We start from the raw sequence: 18,354 nt of genomic DNA, 5'->3' as shown, positions 1-18,354 counted from the left end.
TTTAAGACCTTTGCTGTTAAATGCCTGCAATACAGGGATGGGATGGGAGGCTTTAATTTATAGAGATTCATTCTGCCAAAATACCAGACTAAAGGCCTCTCTCTGGTATGAAACATCATAACAGCCTGGAGGCTGGAGGGAGTCTGTGTTAATTATGCATGAACCATGTTCACCCCGCTGCAACTTCTCTGCCCATGCCATGAGTCTCCACACACATCTGGCCCATGCCGTGCTTCTAGGAATTCCAAAAATGGGGCAGCAGATATGAACATGGGCAGAGGAACATGCAGGTCCCGGGGAATATGTGGGTGTTGGGTGTGCTTGGACCAATTGGACATGCCTCAGGGAGCCCAGGGCCTCCCAGCTGCCTGGGTTTGGCTTTCCAGCAGTCTGTCACAGGAGGGGATGCAGGGGATAGGTAGGCCACGTTGCTGGTTAAAATCTAGCCATGCTCAGAGCATCATCCAAACAGATTTAGGTTGACAAGGAGGTGAGGTTTGTGTGGTCTTTGCCTGCATGATGGCTGGGCTGGAATTAACAGAAAACAGTGAATTTCTACAGGATTTGCCCTCTAAAACCTGTGTTTGAGAAATCTGGAACTCTCTAGTAAGAATAAAGCTGGGCAGAAGTTCCATCAGACCCTGAGAAGGAAGGTCGGGGACTATTGTTTTACTTAGGGACGCGCTTGTATGTCCAGGTGGCCCATTATCCACATGTGGGGTGAAGACTGAGCAGAAAAGATGCTCTTCCCACCTGCACATGCTGTGACATATTGTTATGGCACATCATGTCAGGGCATTGCAGCCACTTGGGTGCTCTCTGCCTCCCTTTCCCAGTGTCAGACTATGCTGAGAGCCATGGGGGAACAAGACATATGTGGTAGTGGGTTACGGGGGGCCCAAGCCCTTAGTCCTCGTGGGAAGTTGAGACCTGGTATATCAGCCACTTCCCACAGGATTTCACATACTATTCCTAGTGTAGCATCTGCTTCCCAGAAGTGCCTTTGTGCTGGCACCAGACAGGGTGCCCGGGCACACAGCTGAAACTCCACACATGCTGCATTTGTTCCAGATCGCATGGCTTTTCACTACAGTTGCTTCTTCCCACCCCCCAAACCTCTCACTGCTTCTGCAAGACGTGCTGTGAAGTCTTGAGTCAGCAGCATGAAGCTTCCGAGACGGTCCTCTGGGACCCTCGCGCCTGGAGCTCAGCTCTCTCTCTGTTGCTCCTGCCACTTATTCCTTGTATTCGTGGCAGAGGCCATCAGATCAGGCCCCTTTCTAACAGGGGAGTCCAGAAAGACCAATGCTTTGCTCAGGCTTTTGAAATATGTGTATAGGAGGGGAGCTTGTCTGTGAAAGCTCCAACAAATGTTAACTGAATGAGGAACGTGAGGAAAGTCACTGACCCGTTGCCCTGAGCCATCTGAAGGTGTAGAGCATTTGAAGGTCATTCAGTGACTGGCTACACACATGCTTACAAATCTGTACCCACAAACCTTCAATGCTGCTCAGCATTGCACCCCAATCTAAGACACAGGAAGCATTAGGGCACTCATAAACCATCTTTCCAGAAATAAACAAATGCTTCTTTGTCCATCTCTCCTCCTGTGTTTCAATCTGCTCTGAGTTACTAAAGCCGAGAAATTAAAACACCCTGGGTGTGGGCCTTGGGATGAAACTACTGATTTTTCCGTCCCAGGGCACATGGAAAATCAAATCAGAAGCTGCAGGGACTCACAGAGAGCAGGCAGTCTTTTTCCTTCATCCCAGCAAAAGTTCCCCATGATATCACACTAATTTCACTACTTCATTTAAATCTGAAGTCCTAAAGGGCTTCTGTTTCCTCACTGCAGCTAGTGACCTCAGGCCTGGAAAAAGACAGAGACTGCAGTTTGGAAAAGAGAGCAGAGTTTGCATTCCATCCTACTCCTCTACAACTGGGGCAAAGTCCCTGCCTTCTGTTAGAGAGCAGGGCGATCAGCAGAGAGTCAAAAAGCTCCACCAGGTTCTGGACAGATTATTACTGACATTACCCCCATCTCTAAGCACAGCATGCTGCTGTAATATCTCTCCAGTCCAGATGATGCTAATTAAGCAGTACTACCTAGATGTAATATGCTTCCTTACGTCTAAGGCACTAATGGTGCTCACCAAAGCCATGCAGCAATTAATCCATCTTCAGGTGTAGCCCCCACAATAAATCAATAGCTATTAAGGATAATTGATCTCATTTTTAACAGTCGCACAGGTTTCCCCATTCTGAATCTTGATTTGAAATTACCAGCCTGTAGCGGGGATTGTTAAAACACAAGTCTTTTGAACTTGGAAGGGAAAGAAGGTGGGTCCTCTGATACCCTTCACAGCCACTCACATTAGGATGTGTGCACATCTGCAAGCATCCACTGAGAATCAGGCTTGGAGAGGCCAGAGCATCACACACCCCTTGTGCCATGCCAGGATGTATTTGATCATGGGGTAGCAGTAAAGTGAAAAGGGTGGCAGGATCACAGAGGAGAGCTGTAAGAGCCCTCCACTCGCCTTCTCCATCCCTCGTGCCAACACAGAGGAGGCTCAGCAGGAGATCAGTGTTAATGGCACAAGTACAGGCAAGTGGAGTCTCAAGATACTGCTCTGTCACAGACTGTGTGCTCTGTTGTAGCAAATCCCGTAAGAGCTCCGTCCCCGCCCGCCCCTGGAGACAGCGGCATACCTGTGGTCTCCAGGGGATGAGCACATTTGAAGGGCTGTGAGGTGTAACAGCACTATCGTGATCACACTGGCAGTTTCAACAGGAGGTAAGTGAATGTGGGAATTGTCAAACGACAGAAGGAGCAGAAGCAGACTCCCGAGGGATGCCCCCAGTATCACTGAACAGAACATGGGGCTGCTTTGGACCAGCCCCTGACAACCTTTTCTAAGTGTCTCAGACATATGGATCACTCTGTGCAGGGAAGGAAGACCCACACAGGTAAAATCCAGTTGCTCCCAGAAAAAAAAACAGAAACAAAAATAAATAGACTTTGAAATGTCTCTAGTACCTTTACCTGCAGAGGGTTCTTTGTGCTTATGGCAATGACGTGATACTTGTAGTAACACAGCTCACAGCTCCAGCAGCCTCTCTCACTAATCCATTTGATCAGACATGGCTGGTGCGTGCACTTCACCGATCCATCACATCGACATGGGCTCAGCAACTCCCCCTGGAAAAAAAAGACAGCATCAGCGAGGCACCCCTCCTCCCACAGGCATGGCATGGCTTGGCATGGCTTGGCATAGCAGAACCTCCATCCTCCCATTTCTTTTTGTTCATTTTTACCTGGTTTGGCTTTAATTGTGCTGCCTCCACCTGCTTTCCCTCAAATACTTCTTGTCTGATGTGAACAAAGTTTGACAGGGATGTAACAGTTCCAAATACTTGGGTCCTACTTTTTTTTTTTTTTTTGGTGGAAAGAGACAGCTGTGTAGATAAAAGATGCCTAGTGTCACTGATGAAGGAAAAACTAGGTAAGCACAACTAGACACCAGAGGACCCACACTAGACCACAACCAGTGGACACAGCTATGTTGGATATGAGATGCCACTGTTTCATTGCTCAGGTTTGTCTCTCTGCTCCCTATTTCAGAAAGCATGGTTGGTGTGGGGATAGCTGTGGGACAGCGTCTGCTGCAGACTACCATCCTGCTCAGCCCAGGGCAGCTTCCTTGAGCCCAGCCAGGCACAGACACAGTGGCTCTTGGACTCTCTGCGCAGGTTAGCTCGTGCCAGCCATGGAGATGCCACTCCACCCCAGGACCTGGACTGAGCCCAGCGCTATGTGCTACCTCCCAGCACTTGCCAGGCAGTGGGCATTTGCAGTGTGAAACACAGGAGTCTCCTTTCTAATGTTCCTGGACTGAGAGGGATGAACCTGACTGTGAGTGGCAGGTTTGTGCTTTGGGTTCAGGTCTTTGTGTACCCATAGCCCAGCAGGGAAAAAGGTTCTCAAATTTCACACATCCCCTACTTCCCCCAGACAGTCTGTCCCGAAGGTGAGTCATAGTGATGCATAGCCAATAGGGCTGCCTATTTCCACCCTACAAACAAATGAGATGAAGAACAAACTGAGTCCTGGCTTGTGAGACACATATATTTATGACTGGTGGCCAAAACACTGAACCTCCTGACTCGCTCCCTTGTTTCTGGTGTAGCTTTAAACAGGATATCCACAAAAAAAAAACCAGTATTATTATGATCCATCTGCTATCATCCTATTCACCATGGGACTAAATTCCTCTCTGCACACACAAGCTCAGGAGCTCATTTTACAGCCGTTTGCCATCACTTATTTAGGGAAGAACAGAGCCACTACATTTTTCTCCCCACCTCTTAGTATTTAAAGCCCACAGTATAGATTCCAGTAGTGCACTCCATGATTTAAAAACCTTAAAAGGTAGAACAGGAAAATGTATGGGATGGGAAGGCTGGCATCATACTTTCAGTGTTAGGAAGAGGATATTTCCTCTCACACCCCTAGATCAGCCCCATCATTACCACTGATGGAGCTCCAGGATAACAGACCCCGGTGTCTGAGGCTGCTGGACACAGTGAGTTGTCCATCCAACTGCCTTAACTTAGGAAACCAGATCCTGCTCTTGCTAACCTTGGTGGGAAACTGCCTTAGCTTTCAGAGTACCACATCAGGTCTGAGAACCTGAGGAAATGAGAACCACACTGGGCAAGAATGCTACTTTTTTTTATGAAACCTAATGCAAACAGTTTAATCAGCTCATTTGCTTCAGCTAGGTGACCTAAAAATGCCACCTTCTATGAAACTGTAAATAACTGTTTACATTACAGAACCCAGATCAGCTCTACCTGTCACTACTTTTCATTACACACTAGAGGGGATGAAAAGGGAGAGAGGGAGCAAGGAGGGTTGTAGAACCCATGACCTTTTTTCACCTGGAAAGGTGTGACAGGACAAGCCAAAAGAAGGGAAGTAGGGAAGGATGAGAGGGGAGGAGGGTGCATGTGGGAAGGAGCATTGACACTTGGAACTCCAACTCCCAGTGTGAGGTGAAATGTGAAGCGTCCCTGCCTTTCTCTTCCCTCAAAATGGTAAGAGACAGGGTTTTGTCTAATGAGGAGCTGGAGGCACTGGTGATGAGGGATCAGGAATGGGGCAGAATGGAGCAGGAACTAGGAGGAACAACCTCGAGGCAAAGGCAGAGGAGGAAAGCTGTAGCTGCAGCTTGGACTCACATTGGCTTCTTGGGCTGTGTAATAAATGAGTCTGTGAAATCTAAGGTTGTCTCTTCAGAGCCAAGAGATGTCCACAGACACCCTACATTGCTGAGGGGACTCAGTCCCCTAGGCAGTCCTGCCAGCTCCTTCAAGAGCTCAGGACTCAACTGTGGAGACAAATCCCACAGTTTCTTGATTTTTCACAAATCCAGCAAAACCCTGATTTACCACATTTTCTCCAGCCATGTGAAATATTTTATCCTTCAGTGTGGCATATACCTATTTTTGCATACTGTGAAGCCCAATTCTGTCCACAGCAAGCATTCGTAAAACACTGCCACATGCACACATACAAGCACGTGCTCCTATACCAGCAGAAAAATAAACACCAGCAGCATATTAAGGGAATAAATCCCTTATACAGTAAAGGAGAATGAGCCTCCTTGCTGGCTCTACAGTGACCTCAGGAACAGTCCATTGGCTGTGGTACTCATGAAGGATTTGTTGCGCAGAGACCTCTGCTAAAAGCTACAAGCGCACAAAAGCAAGCCCCAAATGAGGTGCAGATCACAGCAATTAGAGATGGAAATTAAATCCCCATGGTGATTTCTGTAGGTTTGCAGAAAACGGCTCTGCACAACATATTCTCTAGTGCTTCAAACAACAGTGTTCCCACCAATTCCCTTTGGGGACTGCTCTCCAAAGACCCTTTGAAGGCTCTTCTTCCCAACACTTATTTTGGCAGTTTTCCCTTTAGAGTTACATCCCATTACTTGGATCAGCATTTCTGCTTTGTCAGAGAAATGTCCCCCAGCTGCAAGCTTCATCCTCAGCTTGCTCAGTACCATCTTGTTCCCCTGAAACAACCAAGTGTGCTTTGGAATCAGGGCACCTGCCTTTTTTTTTTTGGTTACTATCCAAGCCTAACTTGAGGTTCATTTCAAAGGTGAAAACCCAGAGTTAACAAAAGGGAAGGGTGCTCTGTCTTTGGCCATAACCGTCTCAACATATGGATGAAATACTCTTTCCTATATATTACTCTACTTCTGAGAAAAGTAATGTATTAAGCAATTATATAGAATATTATTCCCTCTTTCTGTCTGTGGTGGGAGCTGGTCTCTAGGAGCAGCAAGGGCAAGGCCAGGATGAACTGGCTTTACCCTCAGATGGATGATACTGCTGGAGATGAATGGGGAGTGTGAGTCTGTTCCAGCTCTGTCCTCTCTTTATGAATTCCCAATCTGTGCCCATTGCAGTGTGTCAAAGTGGTTAACGATTATCTGGGCCCTGCTATTTTAAGCTACTGGGAGGAGTTCTGAGAAAGGATGGAAAAAAAATTATTGCCAGTGTGTGTGCTTCTGATGCTTGGTACATCCAGGGAGAAAATGATGTCAGGAGCAGCGACACCCTTGTTGAGTGCTGATGTCAGTGTTTCACCTGGATGTTTTGTGTGTCAGTGGTGGAAGCCCATCCACGCATTGCTACCGAAGCTGCAGCAGCTCACTAAACCAGCAGGCACTCATGGGATGTGTTTCCCAGGCCCATTCTTTTAACTATAAATGAAGTATAGGAAATTTGCCCACCCGGTCTCTTTTGAACATGGGGATGATGATGTCATTGGGACAGGATGTCATCTTCTGGCGTGTCCCAGTTCCAGCTTGCTGACCTACATCTGCTGCCTGGGCTGCTCCTGAGCACCAGCTCAGCTGGAAAGAGCAACATCTTGCTACCACAACTGTTAAAGCAAAAAATCTGAAAACCAGTGCAAGCTGTACAGGTAACTGGGCTGGCTGATGGTGAGTTTAACACCTGCAGTTTTTCCTCAACTGTGTGTTTTCCCTGGTCAGATGTACAAAGGAGCATCAGTCATCAGCATAACACAGTGCCCTGGACCAGAGCAAGGCAGTGAGAAGATGCTGAAAGAGCTGTCCACATCACAAGGGCTACCATCTCTGTCTGGATATGCTCATGCAGCTGCCACTGTTCATGGGAGTAGCTGTATGCATGGATCTGAATGCTAGGATTTATCTGAGTTTGTCTCGTTTGGAAGAGGAAACCGGGAATATTTAATTTCAGGTCTTCAACTGAGTCTCCTAAATACACTTAAATCTTCACATTAAATTTAAATGCAATGGGAAGTTTTATTATGGCAAATAAATGTCAAATTATTTCTATATTAGGAACATAATTACAGAGGAATGAAGTCCAATGGCAAAGAAAACCCCATTGTTACACAGCTGGTAAACTTCAATAAACATGTACTAATAATCACTCTGTCTTCACACACACTTTCAAGAACTGCCCTTCCATCATTTTAAACTGAACACAGACACTGTTATCAGCATCTCAAATGCTTCCTGTGAGTACCCTCCTGTGTGCAAGCACAGTGCCAACCAGCAATAGAGAAAAAGGGGCATGAAATAAGTATCTATAAATATATATATATTGCATTAAATTCTTCAGCATTGTGGGAAATTGATGCAGAGCGTGGACTGAGAGAAGAGTGGGCTTACATCTCCTGTGGTCTTAGAACAGCAAAGGACATGGTTATGTACCTCTGTGGTGAGATGGCATCTCCCCAGGAACCCTGACAGAGCTGGGTGCTGAGCCCAATCTCTGTCGTAGCAGCAATTTGCTGAGAGACTTTTCTTGGCAGGGAATCCACCAACTGGGCAGCTCCCTAAAACCTGAGGAACCTATAGGAAAATCTATGCTAGTGATTACAAAAAGACGCCACCCAGAATCCTTGCAGCTCCCTTCCCATCCCCAGGTGCCACCACTGCTGCCATGCCACCTCCATGACCAGGACTGGCTCATCCCACAGCTCCCCTGCAAGACCGTGCACCCCTGCTCCTCATCCCCATGGCAGTAGGAGCAGCCACAGCTGGGCATGGCAACCTGGGGGCTCTGAGATGGGTGTATTTGGCACAGCTCTTCCTTTTTGTGGTTTTCTGCAGTTTTCAATGGGTATGAGCTATTCTGGCAACCCTGTGGATGGGACACTTCTCCCTAACAGGGTGATGACTAATCTAGCAACAAAACACAGACATCTCTCTGCCTATAGGCTGGGTGTGAGCAGAAAGGCAGCTCAGCTGTAATGCACTTAGTGAAACCACCATGCACCTCTCTGGGACCATACGGTGTATTCTGGTGATGTCTGGAAACATGGATGCTGGTCAGGAGAGGGATATGTCTCACATGGTCCTGAGCTGAGACAAATGTTTGTTCCAGAGCAAGTCCTGTCTGAAAATCCATCACATCTGCAGAGCGCCTGATCCTCTGAAAACAGCACAAATTGCCTTTCCACCCACAGAAGCTGCGAGGAGCACCAAGGCTGACACGCTGCTCAGGCTTTTTCTGCACCTCTCTGATGAAAATACAAGAGGCTGCAGCTACAGCTGTGGGAGGGAAGGGTGGGACCTGGTCCGCAACCCCCTTCTGTGGGAAAACTCATCCCACCGCTACTGCAAGAGACACAACTTTCTGGCAGAGCAGCTGCTGCCCACAGCCTTTGGCTTTACCATGGCCAAGGGGAATTTTAAGTGATCTCTGCTACTTCCCATCTCCAGTGCCTGTCACTGATGCTGGGACAGATGGATGGATGGCCAGAGCCAGAGGGGGCAGCTCAGAATCTGAGAGTGGGATGGAGGAGGGGGAAGGGAGACTTTCTTTTTCTGAGCCTTACTAATCCCCATGGGGACTTTTTGTTGCTGCAGAGCTAGAGCACCAACACTCCATCTGGGCTGCTCACCAGGGCATCAGCAAGTTTTAAACCAAAAGATGTCTTTTTCTGTTCAAGTGAATGACTCAGGATGCTCAGCTATGTTGGAGGAAGACATCAGGTAAAACCCCTCTGCCTCCATGCCCAACAACAGTTCAGGGATTCAGAAGAGAGGCATCTGGCCAAACACCATTCCAGGGCTGTGCCTTGGTCAGCAGAACACAGAGAAGCCCCACAGGGACCCTGAGCTCCACCACGGCACTGGTTGTCCTCTTTACCAAATTGCCTGGCTCCTCCTCTGCCACTTCAGAATGGCATGTTCAAAAGCAATACCCCCACACCACTGCCTGTGCTCCCCCATGGCATCCCCACCACTTATTAACAAGGATGTGTGCCACGTTCAAAAAGCCTGAGGGCAACCTCCATGCTCCACCTTTCCCACAGGGTAAGCAATGGTGCAAGACGGTTGAGCAGGGCCAGTCGCCTCTGCAAGCAGATCAGCCCTCCAGCCTGCCAGGGAGCATAAAAAAGGATGGCTTTTTTTCTGCCTTTAATTGCTCAAACCTTAAAGAACTCTGCAGGACAGGAGAAAATGAAGACGAGAAATTTAAGGCAATTTCAAGAGAAATGAAGACGAGGAATAAAAACTCAGGAAGAAAAGAAAGAAGGAGGAAGAGGCTGGAGAAGACCGTGGCGCAGGAAGCCCAGCGCATATTAGAGTGACAAGCCTTTGCTGCTGTGACTCATCCTGGGAGCAGTCGGGAGAGGTGGCTCTGCCGCATGGCGCTGCCCTCACTCCTTCACTGATTTCCAGGGGAAGGTGATTGAATGCAGTTCCACAGAGCTTAATGTGAGCTGTCAGGGAGCTGGGGCACATTTGCGCAATGCCTCAGAAATAGAAAAAGCAGGAATGTTGCAGAGTTTAATGTGAAATATTTGGACATAGCCCTACCCTTTCCCACTCGAAAAAGGGTGGTGGGGGGGGGGGGGGAATGGGGTTTAATCTAGGCTAGGGCTCTTTCAATATTTACCTGACAGTAACTTGCTCATGTGTTTGCTCGCCCATAGGCAGGCAGAAACCACCAGCTCTAGGTACATCCCATCCAAAGGGAGCTGGTACAGGTAGAACAAGATGTCTCATGGTTTAACACCAACTTCCTTTAAGGGAAAGTACTTCAAAGGAGCAGAAAGCACACCCTTTTTTTTTTGTGAGAAACAGAATCACAGAGCGTTTTCTGTGCAATGAGCTATGGAGCATTTTAACACCTGGTTTCAGGCCAGTGAAAGATGAAGGGCAGAAAGCCCTAAGATATAAGTGTCATTCGGCTTAAGGGGGCCAGCATGGAAAAGGATGCTGGGGGCTGGGTCTCACCTAGGACAGCCACTGAGAAGGAAGGACAGTCTTTAAAGGTACCTTTAACTGAGAGGGAAAATGCTGAGCTCCACCTCTGTGTGCAAGTCCTGCCAAAACACTGGCCTTACAGGAAGAGATTCCTCTAAACAGGAATCCTGAACCATCAGTCCTCAGAGCAAGAAAAATAGCAAGCACAGGGACCTGCAAGCAGTCCTGCCACACTGTTGCTGCCACCACTGAACCCAAGAAGAAGTTGGGACTGATCCAGCCCTGTGCCCAGCGGATGGGGCCAGCAGAAGGGTTCTACCAACTTCAGAGAGGAGAAAACATGGGCCATGACTTTCTGCAAGCGTTTTTCTCCAGCAGTCTGACAGCAATGTCCCTGGCTTTGTTCATCAGCAAACTGGAAGCCATCATTTTGCAGAGTCTGTGCAGTCTCGTGGTGTGTCCCCAGTGTACCTGGCCAGGCCCTCATGCCTCTGTGGCATGAAACATTGCAGTCCCCTCCACATGGACGGAGCAAGTGACCAGAAGCTGGAGATGAATTGCACCCTGCTCTGCTCACTTAGCCAAGCTTCACACTTCGCACCTTTATGGTTCCACCGCTTTGTCCTTTCAGAATCAGCCCTTTTGAGCAGTCAAACTCCAGGCAAATTAATTTCCTAAAGCTGGAGAACACCCTACCTAGGGAATGAAAACCCATTCAACAGAAAAGGCAACTAGTGGACCAATGCTGCAAAGGACCATACCACAGCCTGTATGTACCACTGTCAATATCACACCTGCAAAGAGCCCCACCATCCTGTCTCCCTGCCACGGGGAGGCAGACACCAGGTTGTCCCAGTTATGCACAGGCATGTTTGCCAAGCCCAGCTGTACTGCGTGCCCTTGCTGTGGCAGCTATCACAAGCTGTTGGCCAGTCTCAGCTGTGCCACCAAAATATGAGTAGAAAAAGTTTTCAAAAACCAATCATCAGAATAAAGTTGAACCTTGCCCAAAATATGGAATAACAAAGGATTTTCAGGAATTATCAATAGCCCAAGGAGCAGAGAGCTTATAAAATATAGATCACATTGGGATTTATTTGCTTTTCTCTCTACAAAAGGATTTCCCCCCAAAAAAATATCTTTACTTAGGTGTTCTAGAGCCCACTTCACATCGTTGAACATATTTTTGATTAGCTGATTTAAGTAATTCTTACTAAATGCTGCTCAGTGGCAAGGAATCAAAAGGCAAGCATCTCAAATATCACCTGCTGTGCCTCATCAGGTCTGATAATAGCATCGATCAAGTGAAGAGCCTTCAGTGCACAGATATCACAGCCCTGTGCATGTGAAATCGAGATACCTGAACACCCAGAACACTTGGTTGTTAGAGGAAGTTCAGCTTCAGACTTATCCTGAACACACAGAGGAGCTGGCTCAGCATCCCAGAGAAGTGTTCTAGCCTGTAGCTCCTGGACTTTCACCCAAAGTACTGAAGCTTTAAACTTCTGTGGATTTAGTAAAGACCACATCCATTTTGTGAGCTAGAATAATCTGGTTTCTTCTGAAAGGGAAATCTGCTGTCGTTTCGCTCTGGTTATTCTTCATTAAAAAAAAATAAATGCATTATTTCAGACAACAGTTAGATTTATTCTGTGTGAGATAAAAGGGTGAGCACAATTTTACTCCCTAGGATGCTGGGGTAAATATGATGTGACTCCATGAAGCCAAACAGCTCTTCAGCACAAATCAAGTGCCCTTAAGATATGGCTTGTAATAAATTTTCAACCAATTAAAGAGGCCTTCTATTTATTTTTTTTTTTTATGTACAAATGGCTTTTTCTAGTGAAAAAGCCTCAGCTAAATAGAATTCTTCTAAATATACCGCTTCTTTTGATGGGGAAAAAAAAGGCAGTAATTATTCCTTGCTTTCTTTAATCCTTCACCTTTCTACTTCTTCAGTCCTCATCAGATCCATCAATGCGTATTTTAAAAGTTCAAAGTATAAAGTTAATGCTTTCAGCATGCAAGTACCGTATAATGCAATTCTTATCAGAGATGTGCTTATAATTTAGCAAATTGAACTTTGCAGCTACTGCCCTGGGAAGCTGTTCATAAAGATACTCACTCAGCTAATGGTCATTTCGGAAAACATTATGCCATCAGCCGTGGAGCAGCAGCCATGGAAAATCCACAGAAATGGATGCTGGTTTGACTCTCCAGATGATAGATCCCACTTTTAAAGAGAGTGAAACAAAGAGAGCAATACACTTCTTTTTCCTTATTTTTTTTTTCCCTGAGCTGAAGAACTCTTCAACATGAGAGCTAAGAAAAACTTTATTCTGTATTTGCCTCATCTTCCCACTTTCTTCACAAATGAGAAAATGTTCAGGTGCTGTGGCAGCCTTACAGCAGTGAGATCCTCCTCCTGAAAGTGCAGCAACTGCTGAAGAGCTGCTTCATGCCAGTACCATCAGTTCATCAATGGACAGGAGTGGAAAATGAGGGTCCCACAGGATCTGGGGGTCCCTGTTTGCCATAGTACCCTCAAGTGATCCCCAGCCAGGACTAAGGGCAGTGGGGTGGGAAATGGGGGAGCTGTGTACACATTCAATAAGTAGAAGCCAAAAATAAGGTGCAGACAGAAGAGCAGAGCATGTCTCAAGCACTTGAAGACAGCGTTTCCCAGCTGGGAGTGGAGATGGGGATTTGGCAGGAAAGGCCATCCCAACAGGTCTGGATGGGGACAGTTATGCAGGAGCTTTTCCTGCTTTGCCCCAGCTGGTCAGGACCAGCAGCTCAGAGATGGAAACCTTCCAAAGCCATTCGTGTCTCCAAAGCCATTTGTGTCTGCTGCTCTGTTGAGTTGTGCTGGGACAGAGGCAGCCATTGGCCTCAAGTGCACTCAGGGTAAAGGCTGAGGGCAGTATGGCGTGGGGTTGAAAGCAGAAGTGGTAAAGGGGCAGTGAAGTGGGAGACAGCACATCACACACAGGGCTGCCGGCAGCGGCCAGGGAGCTGGGGTATAAAATAATGAGCATGGTTTGTTTACTTTTGAGCTTTGGTAGTGCTGCAGGACTAAGCCGTTTCATTAAGACGTGGCCTGATCCGCTTCTCTTTTCTGCCTCCCGGTCTAGAGGAGAAGAATACACAATTACAAAGTTCACTCATGTAGAGCCCTTCAATTACTGGGTAACTTTGTTATGGCTTTTCCAAATGTTACAAGACTCGTGCAGTAGGACATGACATCTGAAGTAATTCATTTTTCATCTGTGATTAGCAGAAATTAAAACGGTCTCAGAACATCCCAATTTATGTGAGATCAAGTTCCTCATTACTACACACTGTCTTAGTGGAGAAGGCATTTATTTTCAATGTCTCAGGCAACCCTGAAAGCAGAGATGCTGAACAAAAATATATGAAGGAGGCAGCAGAGGAGAGAACAGAGGCCCTCAGGGACCACGGATGATGGAGCTCCAGAGCCTTGCCTTTCAATCCTGCCATAAGGTCACTTAAATGTTTGGCAGAAAGTCAAAATGCTTGCTGGCACAAACGTGCACAGGAGTTAGAGGCACCTCCTTTGGAAAATGATGCAGTTACAGAGTGAAGCTGAAATGCCTTTACTGGCAATGAGCTAAAAACCAGCCTTAAATGTAAAATGTTTCTTCAGTAGGTATATGCCGAGCTGGTGGGTGAAGCAGCAGCAGAGCAACTGACTGCAGGATGCACTCGTGAAGGAGTGACGAATGCTGCTCATAAACCCCAACAGGCCAAATCAACCACCGCTGGTAATACATCTTCAATGGGATCTGGGGAAGGACCCATGGGGCTGGGGTGCTAGGTGTCTGCATGGCTGGCAGCTCAGGGTCATGCCTGGGAGAGTCACAGGGCTGGAAATTCAACGGGGTAACCAGTGGCAGTGTGGAGCAGCTGGAAAAAGTGATGGGATGAGGGAGGGGAGAAAAGCTGGGAATCTCAAACCACTTGGCCATAGCAAGAGTGGTCATGTTGCCCCTTCAATTTCTTCCTACTTTCAAGGCATCCTGGGTACTAGAAAAGTAGGTGAAATCCCCTGGGGAAATACTGGGATTAGGAGGTGGGTGAGCATGCTCTTGCTGACTCTCAGCACCCTCCTCTACACTCCACCGCAGGAGCGTGGTCCAGAGCTCATAAACCCATAGGCTCATTTAGTTGAAGTGCTGCAAAAATAAACCATGGGAAAGGAGAAGAGGCAGCTTAATCCCCAAATCCTTTTGCCTTGCATGACAACTTTCCAGCTGAGAGAAGCTCTAGAGGGTAGAGCTGAAGGTAGCAGTGACGCTGGCTGCACTGTCACTGGGGGAAGCTGCACAACATTAATTCTGAGTTTTCAGTGCTGCCCTGGCCAAAGGCCTCCTGTATAAGAAGCTGCATGAATCCATGTGTTTCAGTCTTTGCCTGCCTATACCTCCTGTTGAAAAGCCTTGTCATGTTTTCCTGCTCCAGCTGGAGAATACAGCTTTCACTTCTGCAGGTAGAGTATGAAACAGGTAGAAGTAAAAGGTAGACATCGATGTAAGCATAGCCATAACACCAGTAATGTGAGCTACAGAAGCCATTTTCGATTTCTTCTTTCAGTCTCTCTTTTGCACAAGAATAATATAAGGTTTATATGCCCGCATTTCTGGTGCAGCTTGGAAGACAGTTGGCCTTGATGGTCTTAAGGGTCTTTCCCAACCTAAACAATTCTATGATTCTATGACTGTGTGTGTAAGAGTGAAATACACACACAGGGACATGAATATATAAATAGTGCCAGGGCTTTGAGGTTTCAGCACTGTCAGTGTACAGATACTAAGCATTACATAGAGCTGATATATTATCTGACTGTGCAATAAACTTCTGAAGATACACTGATTGGTAATTTGCATATTAACAAACACATCAACACTGAGGCAATGTCAGATGTTATGCATGGCTATGTTCCACTCCAGAGGTGGCTGAATTTCAAACAGTGGCCAAATGAGTTTTATCCCTCAGCATGAAAGATGCCCTGTTGAAATACGTATTATTACCCTCTCTGTTGGTGATCTTTATTGTGCTTTGTCACATTGCTTCTCCTGCTCCCTCCCCATGGGACTCGCTGAAACCTGCACATGGGATTTACAGAACCTGGTTTTGCCACATGAAGCTCCTCCTACCATACCGGGATTAGGTTATTTAACTCAGGGAGCTATGTCCAGTCAGGCTGGGCTGTGACAGGTCTTCCAACATCCTCCTTTACCTAGAGGGTAGCTGCCTTCCTCTGAAACAACACATCTCTGCAACAACTTAGCAGCAACCCTTAGCAAGTAGTGTCTCTGCACAGGAAGGGTCAAGTGCCTGTTCCTGGCCAGGCTTTCCTTTTGCCTTGGTAATGAAGCCAAAGACGTAAGCAATGAAACTGCTGCTCAGCCTGTTCTTGGGCAGTGTTGGGGAAAAAATGTTTGTGTGCACTGACCACGGGTTGCAGCCAGTTAAGCTGCACAGAGACACCACTCCATCACACTCTCCAGGGTACAGATTTTATTGTCCTTCTAACCTGCAGTCAGCTTTTAGGATGGGATTGTCATTTACCTCCACTCAGCTGCTCCACTTCCGGGTGCACCAAGCTAAGACCAACATGGAGATGTGATGCTTGGCCAGCCTGCTTCCCGGACGATGACCTGCTGTCTTCTGGCATGACTAGTTACTCCTTCACTATCATTAATGCTGCAAGCAGCTGGGAAGCAAGACAGTCACCAGCTGGGCCATCAGAGAAGGAAGAGGAAAGATGGATGTTGGTCTCATTGCCTTTGCTCTGGGTGTTACGGATGCAAAGTGTCCAGAGGTGCAAGTCCCAAGAGCTGAGACCTTTTAGTGAGGTGCTCCTCGGCTTCAATATGCCAGGAAGATTTTAAGAGGTTTTTGAAAGTTCGTGGGGTTTTTTCTTGCCTTTGCAGAACTGGGGCTGGTAGAGAGATAAGCACAGAATGATCACTATTCACAGATGTGTATTACCTGGAAGAAGTCCCACTAATTGTTCAGATTTGTGTTGAGGGCAGGGTAGTGTGTAATCAGCCACTCATCTGCTCTTTGGTGCTGAACGCTGAGAAGTTGTCTGCAAAGCCAAAAGCATTCAGGCAAAACAAAAGAAACTCATTACTCAGCCGTCACCCTTCACTGCGATGCTCCAGGAATGAGAAATATCTGCAGCAGCCAGGCACGCTCCTCGTGGGCTGCAGCACACCAGGAAGCACAGCTGTCTGAGGTCAGCATGGGAAAAGCAGGTCCTGGCTTCGGCTCTCTCCTGCAGCTCTGCTGATGACATGCTGTTTGTGTTTGGGGCAATCTCCACGTTGGGATCCTTGCTCTGTGTGTCAGGGTAATTACTTTTATCCACTGCACATGGCCAGCCAAACACTTCATTTATCTGCATTATTCAAGGGCTTTAAGATCTTGAATAAATAAGGCTGTTGAAGAGCAAATGATCGAATATGGCTGGCCACCCATCTGCATGGACGTTGATCTTCACTTGTGTGCCTTTGCTGCTCTGGCAATCAGAGTGTGTCCCAGCCTTGAGCACTGGGGCAGCCTATACCCACTCTGGAGGAAGGTCCTATCCCTTGCAATGGCCCTGTCCACCCACAGGACTGTTTACATGAAATGTGTCTTTCAGAGTTGTCTGGAAGCATTACGTTAAAGCAATTTGAGCCTTTGAAGGAACAGAAGCTATCCTGCTAGTGAGGGGGCTTCTCTTACTGAGTATGCTTACACTAAATCATCAGTCTGATTTCTGTGTCCTTGCTGAAAAGAATAGGCAGTGGGAGATGAACTTTTTATACTTGATTTCCAAAATTAGTACCTCCAGCTACCATGCAAGCCCCTGTGAAGTGCTAGTGTTCAGTGAGGTTCCTGGCTCTGGGGATGGTAGAAAGGGGTCAAGTGCCTTAGCAGAGACATGGCACCTGCATCCATGCCTCCTGCCAAGCCATATCTGCCTTCATCTCTCACATGCCCGCATTTCCACAGGCAGTAAATTCACTCGGAGATTGTCTTTGAAGGGCAGTGAGTAGGAAATGAAAGCAGTGGTGCCTACTGGCAAGGGTACCTGCAATCATCCTGAGAAGTTGGAGGATTTCTGACAGCCCCAGGGCCTGGCAGGAGGAAATGCTGCTTCTGCATTCTCCAGATCCTCTCCTTGTGCGTGGCCACCATCCCTGGGCTCTGCCAGCAGCCAGGGAAGCTGAGCGGGATCTCCGGGTGGGACCTGCATCCTGGTTTTCTCTGTCCAGGATCTACAGCAATTTTGCCCTCCTGCTGCTGGGAGGAGAGCAACAGTATTTTAATGTTTAATTTAATTTATTTTCTTTAATTTCTTCGGAGATGTCAGTGATGAAAGTCTGCCCGGTAACAGCACTGATGAACACAGGGGACAGGTCTTGAAACACACTCTGCTACGCTGCCACGTGTTTCAGGCCGGCTATATTGCAGAGAGCAGGGTGCCCGGGTTGCTCCTGACAGCTTGTTTTCTGGTTAAATTCATTGCTTAATAGGAAAAGAATAATAAAAGTCCAAGCCTGTGACTATTAGCTCTGACCATCATTACAGAGGGGAGCTCACCTCCCCCTTACCTGATTAGATTGCAAGGAATCAGGGACATAAGCCAAGCGAGAGTTTCCCCAGTGTGAGCCAGAAATACAGGCACGTTTGTCACCGAGGGAGCGATTTTATTTGCACAGCCTGCAGGTAACTAGGGCGTGTGAAGGCCAGGCTCAGCGCTGGGGCTGCAGCGCACAAAAGGGAAGGCAGAGGGGAAGCGGTCACCGCGAGGTGTGAAACTGCAAGGAAAACAGACGCAGAGAGCTGCGGTGTGAGGAGTAAACACAGGCGGGCAGCAGGCGCCGAGCCCTGCCCGGTGCTACTGCACGCTGGCCACAGTCGATTGCAGCGCCGGCTGTGCAGAAACAGCAAGGCAGCAACCCAGGGAGATCTGTGATTTGGTTTTCCCCATGAGGCAGGGATAAACTGCGGCTAGGACTGAACGTGTGTAAGTCACACCACCTCGAGA

At 47.6% G+C, this 18,354-nt stretch overlaps 1 protein-coding gene across 3 annotated transcripts in view; it reads right to left on the bottom strand.

The window, feature by feature from the left end:
- Positions 1-18,354, bottom strand: part of MARCHF4 (membrane associated ring-CH-type finger 4) — a 103,408-nt gene that overhangs the window by 26,926 nt on the left and 58,128 nt on the right. For 2 of the 3 annotated variants that reach the window (XM_062607780.1, XM_062607781.1), the window contains one exon: positions 3,041-3,202. In XM_062607780.1, coding sequence (XP_062463764.1) covers positions 3,041-3,202 — 162 coding nt within the window. The remainder of the gene's footprint in view (positions 1-3,040; positions 3,203-18,354) is intronic. The other variant, XM_062607782.1, reaches the window with a different exon arrangement.

This window comes from Pezoporus occidentalis, unplaced genomic scaffold (assembly GCF_034315485.1).
Source record: "Pezoporus occidentalis ecotype Australia unplaced genomic scaffold, CSIRO_AGI_Poc_V1 ctg126, whole genome shotgun sequence".
In the NCBI taxonomy this organism is placed as follows: Eukaryota; Metazoa; Chordata; class Aves; order Psittaciformes; family Psittacidae; genus Pezoporus; species Pezoporus occidentalis.
Note: the sequence above shows the minus strand (reverse complement) of the source record. Positions and strands in the feature narration are given on the sequence as shown.